At 51.7% G+C, this 17,362-nt stretch overlaps 1 protein-coding gene across 4 annotated transcripts in view; it reads right to left on the minus strand.

Moving 5' to 3' along the window:
* Positions 1-621: 621 nt before the first annotated feature.
* CD99L2 (CD99 molecule like 2) overlaps positions 622-17,362 on the minus strand; it is a 102,253-nt gene continuing 85,512 nt past the window's right edge. For 2 of the 4 annotated variants that reach the window (XM_070067223.1, XM_070067222.1), the window contains exons 8-12: positions 8,552-8,590; positions 7,970-8,089; positions 5,865-5,882; positions 4,553-4,618; positions 622-3,132 (exon numbers count right to left, since the gene is read on the minus strand). In XM_070067223.1, the coding sequence (XP_069923324.1) occupies positions 3,068-3,132; positions 4,553-4,618; positions 5,865-5,882; positions 7,970-8,089; positions 8,552-8,590 (308 nt within the window). In that variant the 3' untranslated portion in view covers positions 622-3,067. The remainder of the gene's footprint in view (positions 3,133-4,552; positions 4,619-5,864; positions 5,883-7,969; positions 8,090-8,551; positions 8,591-17,362) is intronic. The other 2 variants (XM_017350864.3, XM_008275030.4) reach the window with 1 other exon arrangement.

Raw genomic sequence — 17,362 nt, forward strand, 5'->3', positions numbered from 1 at the left:
CCATAGACAGCTTCAGCAGGGGGAGATCACATGGGGGGCTTGGTGCTACTGGACCACCAATGTGGAGACCTAATCACTGCCCCGGGTCCGAGCATTTGTTTCAGGGCTGACACGACCAGCTGCCTTCTCTGTTCACAAGCCAAGCCACAAGTCGACAAGGATACACTTCATTGCATGGTGCAGGCCCCCTCTTGCTTAGCTTTCTCTGGCTGCAATGGCTGCACACAGCTAGAGCCTATACTGGTTGCTGGATGGCTCTGAAGAGAACCGCGCAGTGGGGCTGTGGGCCCTGCCTGCAGACTTCTTGAAGCTGATGCGGGCAGGCACGAGAACTCGATGTGCTGGGCAACCTCCCCGGGGCTCTGCTTCTGCCTCTGCCCTCCCTAACCCTGGGACATGAGCATGTCCCTCCACAGCTCCCATACAAGGAGGTCTGCCAGGTGCCCTGAGCCTAAGCTGTTTGTCCAGGGACAGATGCAAGAACTCTTGACCTTCCAGAGCAATACCTTTAGCTGGGGACTAGAGGAGTGAGGTCAGTACCACATCGTAAGTGACTTTAGGAAAAAGCAGCATCAGTGGACAAAGGAAGTGTCTTTACATCATCACAAATACATGGATCTGTTGGGTTCCATTTTGTTTAATGCAAACACTAGACAGTTTACAATTCATTCTTGGACACAAGCACATAGAAAAATGTACAGGGGTTGCTGAGCTCAGCCTCCACTTCGCCTTCAGGGAACTGGCGCTAACCCCTAGCCCGAGTGGCCAAGCCAGTGGACCTGGCCTCCCCCAGGAGGGCCTACCATCCCATTAAACTGTCACCTCCTGGCTCCTGCCACTCCTTCCTAGAGCTGAATGTGCTCAGAGTTGTCACGGTCAAAACTGCGTTTCACAAGCCTTCCCCATCAAGTGAAGCTGAGAGGGGCTGCATCTTTAACTGTCCCTTCCTGGTTACTCGCTGACCTTTTCCCATCACCTGGGGCAGGCCCTAGCTGGCCAGTGAGACTATTAAGCGGGCAGTACAACAGGAGCCCCTAGGCTTCTGCAGGTCACAGTTCCTGAGCAAGGGGAAAATGTTGGGAGAAACCCCTGGGAGGGGGGCTCTGCAAAGAAGGCCCAGGGCTGTCCCAGCACCAGGCCCTGGCAGCTGCCGCCTAGGACCCAGGCTATGGCCTTTATGCAGAAGGCACAGAGATAACAGCAAAATAGGACCCTTTTCACCAAAGTCGTGCTATGGGTGAAGGAGCTTCAGAGTGTTTCCTGGACATCACAGCTAGAGCGTTCCAAGGTCTTTGCCAGGGTTTACCACAAATGTTTGCTGGACAACAGCCTCCCCCTCCCCCCAGCTCAGCCTTTCTAGGTCACGACAGGCCATGGACGCAAAAATGCACCATAGCCACCTCCAGCCTTGCAATGGCCATGTCATGGGGCATCAGGGAAGGACACACCTGACAACAGTCTGGCCAGCCAGGGTGGGAGGCTCTGCAAATGGGCAACTCTCGCAAGCAATGCCGCCGTGGTAATGGATTTCCCGTGGCACAGGGAGCTTCGTGAGGCCATCCTTCCCTTCTTCGTGGTGTCATGGGGCATTTCTTCAGTGCTGCAGCCCCCTGTCAGACACAGTCCCGGTGTGCCAGTGTTCCAGGGCCACGGGCACACACTGGGCACGTGCCTGCAAGACAGGATGCTATACCAACCCCTCCCTCCCACCATGAGTAGGTTTGTAAAGCAACACACACCTAGGGTGTATATCAGCTCAGTGGACACAAAGGAACCAAGCCACAGCCTGTGGCTCGTGTTTCTGAAGAGGTCAGGTCTGGGGGTTTGAAAGTGGGGTCCTGCCTGCTGGGTAATGTGTATGAGCTTTGAGAAGTGCTCTTTGACCAGGCAAGCCAGTTATCACATGGGGTTACCCAGACTGCAGCTCAGCCTCCGGCCGCTGGCTGGGGCGGAAGCACACGTGGGTTGAACATCCTAAGAAGCCAGCTCTGAGCCAGGTGAGGAGCCGGTGTCTGGGCTCTCCTGTGTTGACCACAGAGCTACAAAGACAGGTGTATTCGTGCAGCCAAGTCAGTCTCAGTCTCTCCCTTCTTCCCTCTCCACCAAACACTTCTAAGCAAAGCAGCATGCTTGGGGCTTTGATGCTTAGTTTTGACACCTGTAGCTCATTCTCCCAGAGAAAAATCAGTCGCGAGGTGGAGGGTGAACACCTGCCCCACCCAACAAGAGCAAACTCATCTCTAACCAAGAAGTGATTCCTGAAAGCTTAACCCTGCCAGCTTTAAGACCACACTTCCCCGTCGTGGGAGCAGAAGTAGGCCTGCAAGTCACAGCTTCCTATGTATCCAGAGGATGCCTAAACTCTCAAAGCAAAACTTATGAGATGCATTTTGCACTTAAGGAACTGAAAAGCTTACAATGCAGACCAGCCCTCCCGCAGCCCAACACGAGAAAACCTGCAGTTGGAAAGACGGAAGTAAAACCGCCAGCCTGGGTGCTGCGCGGGTGTGCTGCTGCTCTGTGCTGACTCACTTGCCCCCTCCCCGATAGCTCCTGGAGGCCACTGCCCGGGGCCACCTCATGCCAGACCCTTCGGCACTGTGAGCCACTCCAGCACGCGGCAGGACCACAGTACGTGGCGTTCAAAGTCTTTGCGCAGAAAGGCTCTCCTCCTGCAGCAGCGTCCCCAGCATCCTGCCCACCCTCATGTCCATGGCCCCCCCACCCCCAATCCCCTGAGAGCTCACTGAGGCTGGGCCAGGCTGGCTCCAGGGCACCTGCAATCCAGCAGCTTCTGAGGCCAGCGCGGGCTCTGTGCTGAGTCACGCGTCAAGTTTCAGCACCAAATCTCAGTGCCTGCGGCACGACGGACACCCTATCCCGCTTCGTGCAGCACAGAAACCAAACTGGGGAGCACTCAGAGCTTGTCCGGGAAACTCAGAATGACAAGAAGCCAAGGACACGGGAGGAGCAGCGGTGCAGCACAGCAGCTGTGGGTCCAGAGGAAGTCGGGAGCAGGGTCGCAGGCAGTGGCACCCTCGGCGTGTGTCTGCTGCCGAGCGGGGCCTCAGATGCGGGGCGGCTCAGGGGCCGATGGCTCCACGGACTGCGTTTGAAGTGCCGAGTACTTCACTAGAGAGAGAGAGAGAGAGAGAGAGGACGCCCCTTTAGAAGGTGCAGTGGCACAGCCAAGCCACTGCTGCGAATAGAAGCTTGGCTCCCTTGTCTATTCTGTCTAGGGTCTGGGGTCTGGGGCAGCTAAGCTCATCCTGGGCCATCTCCCTTCGGGCCCTGGAGCCGCACTCTGGATGCGTCAAGTGGAGAAAAGGAGGAAGCTGCACAGGCTGTGCTCTGGACACAGCTCTGCCACTACTTCCTCCCCTGCAAAGGTGGGAGTGTTCCCGGCAGGGTTGCCGAGAGCACTTTGTTTGAAAGGCAGAGGGAAAGGCCAAGAGCTCCCCTATCCACTGCCTCACTGTCCAGATACTCAATGGCTGAGGGGCTGGGCCAGCTTGACCCTGGGAACCAATCCAGGTTTGTCACATGGGTGGCAAGGATCTAAGCACTTGGGCCATCACCTATGGTGTTGTAAAATCACACTGGCATCCCATGTGGGTACTGGTTCGAGTCCTGGCTGCTCCACCTGCAGTTCGGCTCCCTGCTAATGTGCCTGGAAAGGCAGAAGATGGCCCAGGTGCTTGGGCCCCTGCACCCACGTGGGAGGCACAGATGAAGCTCCAGGCTCCTGGCTTCAGCCTGCCCCAGCCCTGGCCATTGCAGCCATTTAGGGATTGAACCAGCAGATGGAAGATTCCTATATATATATATATATATGTATATATGTATATATATTTGATAGGCAGAGTGGATAGTGAGAGAGAGAGAGACAGAGAGAAAGGTCTTCCTTTGCCGTTGGTTCACCCTCCAATGGCCACCGCGCTGATCCGATGGCAGGAGCCAGGTACTTCTCCTGGTCTCCCATGGGGTGCAGGGCCCAAGGACTTGGGCCATCATCCACTGCACTCCTGGGCCACAGCAGAGAGCTGGCCTGGAAGAGGGGCAACCGGGACAGAATCCGGCGCCCTGACCGGGACTAGAACCCGGTGTGCCGGCGCCGCAAGGCGGAGGGTTAGCCTAGTGAGCCGCGGTGCCGGCAGAAGATACCTCTTTCCCTCCCTCCTTGTAAACTCTTTCAAATAAGTCACTTTAAAAGGGCTCTAGGCCTCAGTTAAAAGCTTCCCCCTGCTCTGCATGAAGCAGTGCAGGGTACCGCCATTCGTGCTCACAGGGACCAGGTGCTCTGCATCAGATGACTCAAGGACAGAGGCTGCACAGCACCAGCACCCGGAGCACGAGGCCAGTCTCGAAGCTGGGATGCTGGCTGATCAGGGGCTGGCAGGGCCGCCTGGGCTCCCACAGCCTCTCTTGCTGGCTGGACACTCTAGAAGCAGACGCTCCTGCTTCTCCCTGCTTCCCTGGCACAATTCTGCTCAGTGCTGGGACTGCAAACTGCGAGACCTTTAGCAAGGGACAGTGACCAAGAAGAGCTTACCTTGGGGTTCCTCGCACACAACAGCTTCCAGATTCTCCCCCTTCACGTAGTCTGCATTGAGCCCCTCTGCAAAGGGCAAACAGCACAAGTCAATGCCCCACGCCCACAGGCACGGGAGTGACCTTGTCTGGATGAGTCTGATGCAGCTGTGACTCTGCCGCCCAGTTCTCCTCATCACACTCAGAACATCATGCAGCAAGGGGCCCAGAGCCCCCATCCCTGCAAGGCAGCTGCCGGCGTGGAGCAAGGCAGCAGGGACGCCCAACGGAAGGGTTCAGCGCCATCCTTGGGTCCATGTGTGGCCCAGGGAAGCAGACAGGAAACCAAATATTGCATGGAAGACTGATGGATGCAGGTCAGAGAGGGGGCAGACGGCTGAATGGGGCGCACTGTGGAAATGCTGGCCAAGCCTCTTGCCAACATAGGGCCTTCCCAGCAGCCCGCACCCCTGCCGAGGCCAACCGGCAGAAGAGTGATTGCCACACTCACACGAGTCTGGAGTGCCCAGGGCTCCCCAGCAGCTGCTCTGATCCAGCTTTGTATTGGGGTTTTCTTCCCACCTATCTCCAGGATGGATCTGGAGAGTGGACAAAGCACCCTCTTCATGCCAACAGGGACCACCACTCAAGGATTTGAGTGGACCCCAACCCTGCTGCTGCTTTGGGAAGAGTCAAGCGGCTGTGTCTTATCCCTGGAGAGCCCAGGGCCTGGAAATATGCAGCCCTGGGCCTGTGAGAAAATGAGGCAGGCCACAGTTCCAATGGACTTGACCGACCAACTGAGGCTCTCCACCATCCTGGGTCCCAGGCTCCAGCCTGCCATGTGCCATTTTGGTGGCTGCTGGGCTCATGGCGGAAGCCAGATCGGTCCATGAAAAACTGCCAGTGTCACTCCTTGGCAGGGTTGGCTGGCCCCATGCGGCATGGAACAGGTGATGGACTGTGGAAGCTGATAGGTGAGGACTGGAAGATGCATGGAGCCTGCCCACCACTGGCCAGCTGTCTGCCTGGTGTGTACCATACTGCCTTCTTCCTAGGGATGACCACCAGGGGGCATCTGAGTCTCTAGCACAGGACGTCCCCACCCCAGGCATCCCCAGCTGCGGTCGCTGGGGCAGGACTGGGCCGTGGCATCCTCACACAGGCATCAGGGAAAGCTAAAGATGAGTGTGCTCGCAGCCAAATTGGTCAGCGCCGGGGGAAGGGGAGGGCATGAAGAATGGTGAGAGCGGGACCAGCAAGTGGGGTAGATAATGAGGTGTGTGTACAGGCCAAAGCACAAGGAAAATGGAGAAGTCAGAGCACGCTGTTACCTTGACCTTCTGCCGCATCTGAAGGCAAGACACAGAGCTTAGAACCCTGGTTTGAGAACTCCACTGCTGGCAACAGACCTCATGGGCTTCCCATGAGATGCCCTGACCCTGGGCACTGAAGGCAGACAGATGAAGCTGAGGGTCCCCAAAGCATGTGCCCCTCTGGCCACAGCAGAAGCCAAGAACACCTGAGGGCCACAGTGGAGGGGACAGGCGCGCCTGTCATCACCTGCCATCTTTCTGGAGCTTCCGGGTCTGCCCTCACTGATCTCCACACGGCACTGATGCCTGAAGCCCAGTGGAAAGATGGGAATGCGAGGTCCCAACCCCCGCTTCTTGGGGAGTTTGGCCACCCTACGAGCATCCGAGGCACTCCTGCCGATTCTGGCCGAGCCTAGGTGCCAAGGACACACGGGGAATGAGGCATACAGCCCCTTAGGGTATTGACAATCCAGAGAGTGGTTTGGGAACAGGAAGGGGCAGTAGCTACAGATACAGAAAGCAATCAGCCAATCCCATCTCACGGGCTCCAGGCAAGGTCAGCAGGGGGCGCTGTGACAGCACAGAGGTGGTGGCTAATACAACCAGAGGCTGGGAGCAGATGCCAGCCTGGAGGGTAAGAGGAGCTGGCAGAAGAGGCTGCATACTACCAAGACCAGGGCACCCTCAAAGAAGTGACAGCAGCTGTACAGAGGGCCAGAGATGTGGTTGGAGCACAACCATAAAGGGCTTTGAATACGAAGGTCGGGGTATTTGAATACTAAGGAAAGGGGGTGGGGGTAGGGAGGAGGAGGGTAGTATGACCTTGAGAGCAAAAGGAATCATGGGGAGGTCCAAGCACTTTGCAACAGGTCCTTCTGGAAGAGAGTGAGGTGTGAGGGAAACAGACAGGCAGGAAGTAGACAAAACCATTCAGGTGGGATAAGGAGAACACCCTGGGCCTGGACGGGTAGGGGCCACGGCCATGGCGACAGAGAGGCAGGGCTCAGGAGGAGCCCTCCGCAGGTTACACAAGTCCCAGGACTGAGGAATGCTCTGGCCCGAGGCTGGGGAGACGGAGCCCCATTGCGGTGAAGGCCAAGCTGCCTGCTTTGTCTGCTGATCCAACGTACAAGGCCTCACCCCTGTTTCTTTCAGGAAATGAGTACGAAGATCAGCTGTTTTCCTTTTACTTGTGTAAAACAGATACAGATAGATCTGTAACAGATACAGTCAAGATATTCAGCCAGACGAAGAGACAGAGACTTCAGCAACACGCACACTGAAAGCATCCCGGGAAGCGGAGCAGAGGCCAAGGGCAGGGGCGCTCTCAGGGGGTGTTCCCGAGTCTACCATCGTGTCAAAGGCAGGAAGGAAGGAGAAATACCAGGGCTGAGCCACATCATGTCACTTGAGCAGAAAAGCCACCAGCCTTGAACCAGGGACACCCCATCGCGGTGCTTATGAAAGCAGCAAGCTGGGTCAGTTCTCTCTCACTCTCAAAGGCAAGCCCGCAGGGCTCCGTGACAAGGGACCCCAACGGGCTTCTTAGGAGTCCATCGGCAACCATTCGATTTCCCCACTACTTCTAGACTCTTAGCTACAGCACAAAACGAAGGTGACCCATGTTTCAGAAGGGTGGAGGCAAGAACTACCTTCTTCCTTCTCTAGTCCCTTGAGACAGTTTACGACGCAGAATCTGCAAGGGGGCACTGCCAACCCGCGGCACAAACGGAAGCTGTTGACTCCAGCCTCTGAAGCTCCCACATCCCCCGGCTGAAATCTGGGGGCACAGGGCTCTCCCAGGGTCCTTCCCTAGTCTTAGGGGAAGGAAACCTCACAACGGTCACTGATCTCTGGCCCCAAAGAAATATGGCCTCTGGAAACGGGGGGCCTTGGAAGGCCAAGGTCACCAAGTCCAGCCCCATTCACTATCCGAGGTCAGTTTGCACTTCAGTTCAACCTAACTCTGTCCCCTAGGATTTCCTAAAGGGCAAGCCCACCCCTACCCCTGACGTCTCCCTCAGGAGCTGCTGTGGGTCTCTAGCAGGCTGTGGAAGGAGCCCAATCCTCCCAGCTCTTTTCCCTGGAGAGTGCTCCAGGTAGGAGCGAGCAGCTTCACGTACGCTGAATGCTGAAGCAGAACTTCTTCTGTTGATAGGAGATGTAGCTGGACACAGCGCCGATGAGGGCCATGGCCAGGGCGCTGGCCACACCAGCAATGGTGCCCGTCTCCGCTGACATACCTGGGCAGGGAAGAAGGGGAGAGACGGCGAGTCAGGTACAAAGCCAGAGAACCACAAGGCTCTGCTTGGGAGGCTGCTTCTCCTCCAGCGCCCAGCCCAGCTGGCTCAAAGGCCCACAGTCCCCAGGACCCTGCAAGGCGGCACACGGGTTGAAGGCATGACAACGACACAGTGCCCTCAGATTTGCCAAGGGCTTCTCAACTGTGCGAAGGACTTCCGTTTTGACAAGTGTGAACAGTACACAGGGAAACGGTACGGGCCCCTCTCCTACTAAAATCACCTCCCTCAACACCCAGACCTTTGAGAGCTGCCTTCAGGGACCATGCCCCTTTACTGTCTGCCTCCCCATTCTCTATGGGGAGCATTCTCGTGAAAGCTGGGATTGGCCTACTGAGACCAGAGTGGGCCCGCACATCTGCTCCCCGGGGTTTCCAAGAGAAGCCTCAGGATGCAGACACCTACCAGATCCCGAATCGTCAGTGCTGCCATAGCCACCATCACCTGGAGAAAGGACACAATCATTTAGGATTTGTCGTGACCCCGTGACGTCAGCTCAGTCAGGCCACAGCGAGGCGAGCCAACACCGCTGCTCCCTCCGATTCCACCCCCGTGACAAGTCCCCCCTAGATAACCTCACATGGGCTTCTAGGAGGCTGCGCCTGTGCCCTGCAAACCCAGGCCTTCTGGGAGAACTTCTACCCTCTCAGTGGCAGCTACTATGTAGTGAGTACCTGTTACATTCTGGGATCTCTGGGCTCAGTAGTCCCTTTTCTCTGCCATCCAATAGGACAACTGCCCTTCGCATCCCCCAGAGACTGCCAGGGAAGAGCTTGACGGCATGTGACAGAGGCGGGTCCCCACTAGGGAAGTCGGACTCCAAATGACACCGCATGTCTCCCACGTGCCTACTGCCTCAACTGTAACTGTAGTCAGAACGCAAGTTTGATACCACGTGTCTCCCACGTGCCTACTGCCTCAACTGTAACTGTAGTCAGAACACAAGTTTGGGCTCACAATGCTGTATCCACTACTAGGAAACCCAAAATGCTCTGCAACATCAGATGAATGAATGTTGGAGAATGGGGGAGGTGGCTGCGGTTATCACAGGCACCAGGAAGTACCCCTGTGATGACAGTACCGCTTTTTCTCGACTGTGGTGGTTGTCATATGTCATAAGACTGCACAGAGCTGCACACACACACACACACACACACACACTCACTCTCCCTACCCAGAGAGCAACTCCAACAAGCAACAGGTACCATTTCAGGACATGAGCCTCACGCTTGTCCTTCACGTCACCTGAGGGCCTGCACTCATTACGGAAGAACATTGCATTCACAGGGCCTGAGGTCCCTTTTGGAAACGCCCTAGGTTGTGAAGAGTCAACCAGCCGGGCTGGTGCTGTGGTGTAGCAGGTGAAGCCGCTGCCTCTAGTGCGGGCACCCCATATGGGTGCCGGTTTGAGTCCCAGCTGCTCCACTTCTGATCCAGCTCCCTGCTATGGCCTGGGAAAACAGTAGAAGATGGCCCAAGTGCTTGGGCCCCTGCACCCATGTGGGAGACCCCGAAGAAGCTCCTGGCTTCAGATCAGCACAGCTCCAGCCATTGAGCCAATTGGGAAGTGAACCAGTAGATGGAAGACCTCGTCACCCCTGCCTTCTCTCTCATCTCTGTAACTCTTTCAAATAAATGAATCTAAAAAAAAGTTTCTTCCAATCCATCACCATGGGATGTCTTTCCATTTCTTTATGTTCTCTTTCTTTCACCAGGATTTTATGGTTTTCATTGTAGAGATCTTCCCCCCTTAATTAAATTTATTCCCTGGGTTTTGGTGTGGGATTTTTTTGAGCTATTGGAAATGGGGTTTCTTTCTTGATCTCTTTTACAGATGATTCACTGTTGGTGTAAAACAGCGCTACTGAGTTTTGCACGTTGACTGTATCCTGATCACTTCCGGAATTTGTTAACTCCAGCAGCTTTGTTGGAGTCTGTTGGTGTTTTCCATATGTAGGATCATGCCATATGTGAACAGTGACGATCCTATGTACTCCTTTCTGATTGAGATGCCCTTTATTACACCTACTTACTGCGGCTAGGACCTCCAGCACTACGTTGAATAAAAGTAGTGGAAGTAGAATCCTTGCCTTGTTCTAAATCAGCCTTCAGATTTTCCCCGTTTCAGTATTATGTTAGCTCTTGGCTTCTTATGTGTGGTGTTTATTATGCTGAGGCACGTGACTTCTATACTTGATTTGGTCAGTTTTTATCATGAAGGATGCTGAATTTTATCAAACGCTGCTTCCGTCTGTTAAAATGATCCTGTGAGTCTTGTCCTTCATTCTGCTGATGTCGTATCCCACATTTATTCATTTATGTTGAGCCACCCCTGCATCCTTGGGATGAATCCTGCTTGCTCACCGTCAATGAGTGTTAATGTGCTGCTGGGTTCTATTTGCCAGTATTTTGTTGAGGATTTTTGCATCTATGTTCATCAAGGATATTGGCCTGTAGCTTTTTCTTTGTCCTCTGGTTTTACTATCAAGCCAATGTTGACTCACAGGATGAATTTGGAAAAACTCCTTCCTTTTCTATTTTTCAAATTCAAGAAGGATTGTGGTGTTAATTCTTTAATATTTTGGTAGAATTCAACAGTGAAGCCATTTGATTCTAGGCTTTTAAGATTTATTTTACTTAAAAGCCAGAGTTTCACAGAGAAGGAGACAGAGAGAGGTCTTCCATCTGCTGGTTCACTCCCCAGCTGGCCATGGTGGCCAATCAGATTGCTGGGTCAATCTGAAGCCAGGAGAGTCTTTGGGGTCTCCCAAGTGGGTGCAGGGGCCCAAGGACTTGGACCACCTTCCACTGCTTTCCCAGGCCATGGCAGAGAGCTGGATCAGAAGTGGAGCAGCCAGGACTCAAACCGGTGTCCATATGGGCTACGCCACAGCACCAGCCCCCCTTTTTTTAACTTATTCAATTTTTCTACTTGTTTATTGGTCAGTTTAGGTATTCTAGTTCATGATCCAATCCTGGCAAAGCATATATGTCCAAGAATTTGTCAATTTCTTCTAGGTTACCAATCTGCTGGCATAGGATTTTTCATAGTAATCAACAGTTTATGTCTCTGGTGTAATAATGCTTCGATTTTCGTTTCCGATTTCTATGTATCTGAGCCTGCTGTTGATTAGTCTAGCTAAGGAATTCTTTGAAAAGAAAAATTTAATAACTCTGTGGGGTTTTTTTTTTTGTATTTTTTCTTAGTCTTGGTATAATTTATTTGTGCTCCAAGTTTTATCCTTTCTGATTTTGGAATTGATTTGTTCTTTTTCTAGTTTCTAGAGATGCAGTAACTAGTTTGAGGGCTTTTCTTTGATCCAGGAATTCACTGCCATCAACTACCCTCTTGGCACTCTTTTGCTATATCCCATAGCTTTTGGTATCTTGTATTTGCATTTGCATTCATCAAGAACTCTTTAACCTTCCTCCTTGATTTTCCTTGATCCATTGATTTGAGAGTAAGCTGTCCATCTATCCGCACAGTTTCCAATGCTTCTCTTGTTACCGATTTCTAGTTTTACTGCACTGTGGTCAGAAAATATCCTTGGTGTGATTTCTAGTCTTTTAAAATTTGTTGAGACTTGCTTTGTAACCCACCATATATCCTTGAAAATGTTCCATGTGGTGTTGAGAACGCATACTGTCACTGCTGGGTGGAAAGTCCTATAGCTGTCTGTTAGGTCCAACTGATCCAGGTGCAATTAAGTGGGCAATTTTTTCTTTATAGATAATCTGTGCCATTTCTGAATGTGATTGTATTGGAGTCCATCTTCCTGTAAGTCTATCAATATTGGCTTTATGAATTCGAGTGCTCCAGTACTGGCTGTATATGTCTTTAATAAGTATAATTTCCTCTTTCTGGATTGAGTTCTCTACCATTATGTAATGACATTCCTGGTCTCTTTTTACTTCTTTTGATGATGGAGAATCTATTTTCTGATGGAAGTGTGACCACTCGGGAGCTTGCCTTTCTGCCAGAGGTTGGCAGAGGGGTGGCAGAGGCCAGCAGGCAGTGAAATTCACTCCGTAGGGATGGGGCTGGGGCAGGAGGGGCTCTCAGTCCAGCCAGTTTTCTCACAGTTGGCCTGGTACTGGCATTCAGTTTGGTCTCCCTCTTCCAAGCAAGAGGCATCTCCCCATGCCATGCTCCTTGGAGCTGAGGGAGGGGTGAAATGGGCCATTCTTCCCCCCTTGCTTTCTTCAATGCAACTTCTTACGATTGCACAGATCAGACACTGTGGGCTCTCACCCAGCTTCTGGAGCTCTCACGAAGGGGATCTGGTGCACGAGTAGCTGCTCATGTTGATGGCTCTGTGCGGAGGTGGCCACCAGAGCCTCCTACTCAGCTGCCGCCTCAGTTCCACCCAGGATAGACACAGGTCTTTTACTACTGTGTCAAGATTTCTTTCCAACATTGATTCTCATTCTCATGATGTCCTTGTTGCACCTAGCACTGTTGTATTAGTCTTGAGTTGCTACAAGAAAATGCCACAAGCTGGGACACTTAAACAGAAACTTATTTTATCACAGCTATGGACGCTGGATGTCCAAGATGGAGCTGCCAGCAGGGCTGGTGTCTGGTGAGGCCCTCTCTGCGTGCTCACCTGGCCTTGTCTCTGTATATACACAGAGAGATGTCAGTCTTTAGTTGTTTTTTTTTTTTAAAGAGTTTTATTTATTTGAAAGGCAGGGTTACAGAGAGGCGGGGCGGGGTGGGGGGTCTTCCATCTGCTTGTTCGTTCCCCAATTGGTCACAATGGCCGGAGCTGCGACCCAAAACCAGGAACCTCCTCTAGGTCGCCCATGCAGGTGCAGGGGCCCAAGGACTTGGGCCGTCTTCTACTGCTTTCCCAGGCCATAGCAGAGAGCTGGACCAGAAGAGAAGCAGCCGGGTCTCGAACCGGCACCCATATGGGATGCTGGCACTGCAGGCGGCAGCTTTACCCACTACGCCACAGAGCCTGCCCCAGTCTTTTTAATGTTACCTATTCTAGTGGGTGTGTTATATCTCATTGTGGTTTTAATTTGCATTTTCTTGATTAATACACTTATTTTGATCATTAATTTCCTTTGTAAAGTATCTGTCAAATATGTTCATTTTTTTCAAATTAGGCTGTTTAGCTTTCTTTTGTTGTATAGAGTTTTAAACAGAGGATGACACAATCAGATTCCTGTTCTTGATGGTTTCCTCTGACAGTTGGATGGAGGACAAATGCGAACAAGGTGATCAGTTAAGAAGCTAAGTAATATCCCAAGGGGAGGTGATGGGGGCCTGGGATTGAATGGAGGTAAAGAATAGAACATTATAGACTGAAAACATACCACGGGAGGAGACTGAGTATGAGGGAGTGAGGAGGTCAACAAATTCTCTTCTCCAAAAGCAACTATGAGAGCCCGGTGTTACCGTGCAGCAAGGTAAGCATCCCACATGAGCACCGGTTCAAGTCCTGGATCCGGACTTTCAATCCGGCTCCCCTAAAACATCTCTGGGAAAGCAGTGAAAGATGGCCCAGGTCATTGGGTTCCTGCCACCCATGTGGGAGACCTGGCAGAGTTCCCTGGCCCCTGACTTCAGGGTGGCCCAGCCCAGTGTTGTGGCCCTTTGAGGAGTGAACCAGCAGATGGAAAATCCATCTAACTCTGCCTTTCAAGTAAACAAAAACAACTATGAACCTTGACAAAAAGCCAGATGCAGCCATTTCAGAAGCTAATTTAATTATAGTAAGAACAGATCAAGGCTGGCACCGCAGCTCACTAGGCTAATCCTCCGGCTTGCGGCGCCGGCACACCGGGTTCTAGTCCCGGTCGGGGCACCGGATTCTGTCCCAGTTGCCCCTCTTCCAGGCCAGCTCTCTGCTGTGGCCAGGGAGTGCAGTGGAGGATAGCCCAAGTACTTGGGCTCTGCACCCCATGGGAGACCAGGTGAAGCACCTGGCTCCTGCCATCGGATCAGCGCGGTGTGCCGGCTGCAGCACGCCGGCCACGGCAGCCATTGGAGGGTGAACCAACAGCAAAGGAAGACCTTTCTCTCTGTCTCTCTCTCACTGTCCACTCTGGCCGTTAAAAAAATAAAACAGATCAAGTCCATGGCATTTTTGCCCAAGGCTGCTCTCCTTTGCTATATGTAAATGTTTACAGTAGCTTTATTCATAGTCACTAAAAACTGAAAGCAACTCAGATATTCATCAACAAGTAAATGGATAAGCAATGATATGTCTATATAACTGAAAATTATTCAGTGCCAAAAAGAAACAAGATAAAGTTATGAAAAGACTTGGAACTTTAAATGCATATTACGAAGCGAAAGAAGTCTGAAAAGGCTATAGACTCCAATTCCAATCCTATGCAATTCCAGAAAAGGCAAAATGATGGAGACGGTAAACAGATCAGTAATTAGGCTAGCAGAGTGCATGCTAGGGTTGGGAGAGCATAGGTGACTAGCAAGGGGATGGTTCTGGAACTCCTCTGGATGGTGTTTGGATGGCGGACGCCTAACGACACATTCGTCAAAACCATACAACTGTCTCAAGAACACCACTTTAATGCCGGCAAGTAAAGGCACAAAAGCAAACATTAACTAGCTGGGTGGGATAATCCTAGCAGAGAACAGACTCTGAAAGACAAACCTAATTCCATCACATACATATGGCATGACCATACTGCATGGATGAAGGGGTCTGGTCAAAGTGAATTTGGATTACAGTATTTTGATAGGAAACTGTAAGGTAACAATAACTCAACCCTGGACAATATCAGTTGGTAAAACTTTCTCAAAGAGAAACTTCAATGCATGTATATGTGAACTGGGCAATACTGCTATACATGTATATGTGAACTGGGCAAGAAAGCAACACAATGACAGTAGGAGCAAGGATTTTCACTGTCAGAGAAGGGAGTTATTGCAGGTAAGAAAGAATAAGAGTATGGAGGGGCCGGCGCTGTGGCTCACTTGGTTAATCCTCCGCCTGTGGCACCGGCATCCCATATGGGTGCCGGGTTCTAGTCCCAGTTGCTCCTCTTCCAGTCCAGCTCTCTGCTGTGGCCCAGGAGTGCAGTGGAGGATGGCCCAGGTGCTTGGGTCCTGCACCCGCATGGGAGACCGGGAGGAGACACCTGGCTCCTGGCTTTGGATCGGCACAGCGCCGGCTGTAGAAGCCATTTGGGGGAGTGAACCAACCCAGGGAAGGCCTTTCTCTGTCTCTTTCTCTGTCTATAGCTCAGTCAAAAAAAATATGGAAGATCAACATAAAGGTTTTGGCCTGAAATATACTTGAAGACAAAGTATGAAGTCATAGTTAATACTGATGGCTAGACACAGAAATGATTATGGAAATGTTTGTAGATAGTGTTATATGTTGGATGTTTGCATTCTCCCAAATTCGCATGCTGAAATTCTACCCTCTGTTCTGATGGCATTAGGAAGCGGGGGATCTTTGGGAGATGTGTAGGTCATGAGTATGGAATCCTCATGATGCAATTAGGGTCCTTATAATAACACCGGAGCTTGCTCCCCAATTTCTGTTTCCCACCATCTGCAACACAAGAAGAGACTCATCTACAGACCAGGATGAGGACGCTCATGAGACACTGGATCTACCAGAGACTTGATCTTGGACTTCCCAGCCTCTGCAACAATGAGCAATAAATATCTGCTGTCACTCAAATAGGGAAATCTGTTAGAGCAGCCTGAACTGAGCAAGCAATGTGAGTTAGTGTATATACTCATATTTCCTAAAGACTACTTCTTCCTTTTTCACCCTTGACCATGCTTGGGGGTCATCCTCCGGCCTCCTGCCCCTCTGCCCCTCATAGGCAACTCTCCTGTGTGAGTGTAAGCTACCCTGCATGGAGAGATACTTGTCATGCGTGGGCCGGAAAGTATGTTCACTACCATAAATGAGAGCAGCAATCAGACTATCGCCTACCTCTGCCTGCCTAGATGGTCTAGAAGTGACAGTGTTCCACTAAGCAATGAGCATACTCAGATCTTGATTTCTAATGCCATTCTCTTCCATGCTGGTGAACAACATACTGAATTGAGCACCCATAGAATAAATCCAGCAGGCAACACACAGGGTGCAGGAAGACGCCATGAAGGAGACCAGTGAATGAGACCGGAGGAGAAGTCACGAAGGACCTAGCAGGGAATAATGTTAAGGAGAAAGCGAGCAAAGTCAAATGCTGCAAAGGTCACACACAGGATAGCGGGCTGTGGCCATCAGGATGTCACTAGGAAGCGACTCACAGACGCTTGCATATACCAGGGCATAGACAAGGGGACAAGAAAGAGTTGAAATGTATCAACCTTGAAGTGCTGGGGAAAGAGGCCGGCTATTGGCAGAAATGGGGGACGATCCCAAGTGCAGGTCGGGCACGAAGGGAGTGAGGGCAGAGGAGGGGAGGCTCACAGGGCATCCCTTAGGGAAGGGCAACAGGACCTGTTCTGATAGAGCCAATCAAAACCTTTTCCTGGGGGGGGGGCAGAATACACAACAGAGGAGGATTATTTCAGAAACATACTCTAAAATTACAGCAGAATCTATGTGCCTACGGAGCCCAGGCTAGAGAGTGCATTCATTAGGACTGTTTAGGCAGAGATCATTGTTTTACCGTCACTCTTGGCCTTGGCATGTTTTCGTGTGGAGGACAGAGAACTGCACTGTGCGCTTACCACGGCCACGTCTGTTTCACACTCATCCTTTCAGCCGGGCCCCTTGATGTCCCTTCTCTGACACTTATAATGATAGCGAGTATAACTAGCCAACAATTGATTATTCTCTACAAGACAAGTTCAAAGATGAGCCTAATTAAAGGATTTCCTACCACTCCTTCCTTGCTAAGACATGGACTTTTAATAAGGAAAAGCCCGGCATGTCATTCAGACTTTCATTCACGTGCGGGCTTACACACGCTACCACCACCCTCATCTTGCCATCTGGAAATACCATTCGTCACCCCGGAGTAATTGGCTCATTTGCTGGGTTTGCCCTTTAAATGTTCCATGTTCTCCTGACACTTGCGAGTTGCATTTAGAGGCTTTTAGGGCATTTTTTTTTCCTAGAGATGACACTGTCTGGAAAGGTGTTTCAAAGGACAAGTTTGACTACAGTGTCTTCCAATCAGGAGCAAACCCTGTTCCTGTAGGAAAAGCACAGTTCTTGTAGGAAAGGAGCCAACACCAGCAGCACAGCCACGACCACAGGGAGTGTGTTA

Source organism: Oryctolagus cuniculus, chromosome X (genome assembly GCF_964237555.1).
Source record: "Oryctolagus cuniculus chromosome X, mOryCun1.1, whole genome shotgun sequence".
NCBI classification, from domain to species: domain Eukaryota; kingdom Metazoa; phylum Chordata; class Mammalia; order Lagomorpha; family Leporidae; genus Oryctolagus; species Oryctolagus cuniculus.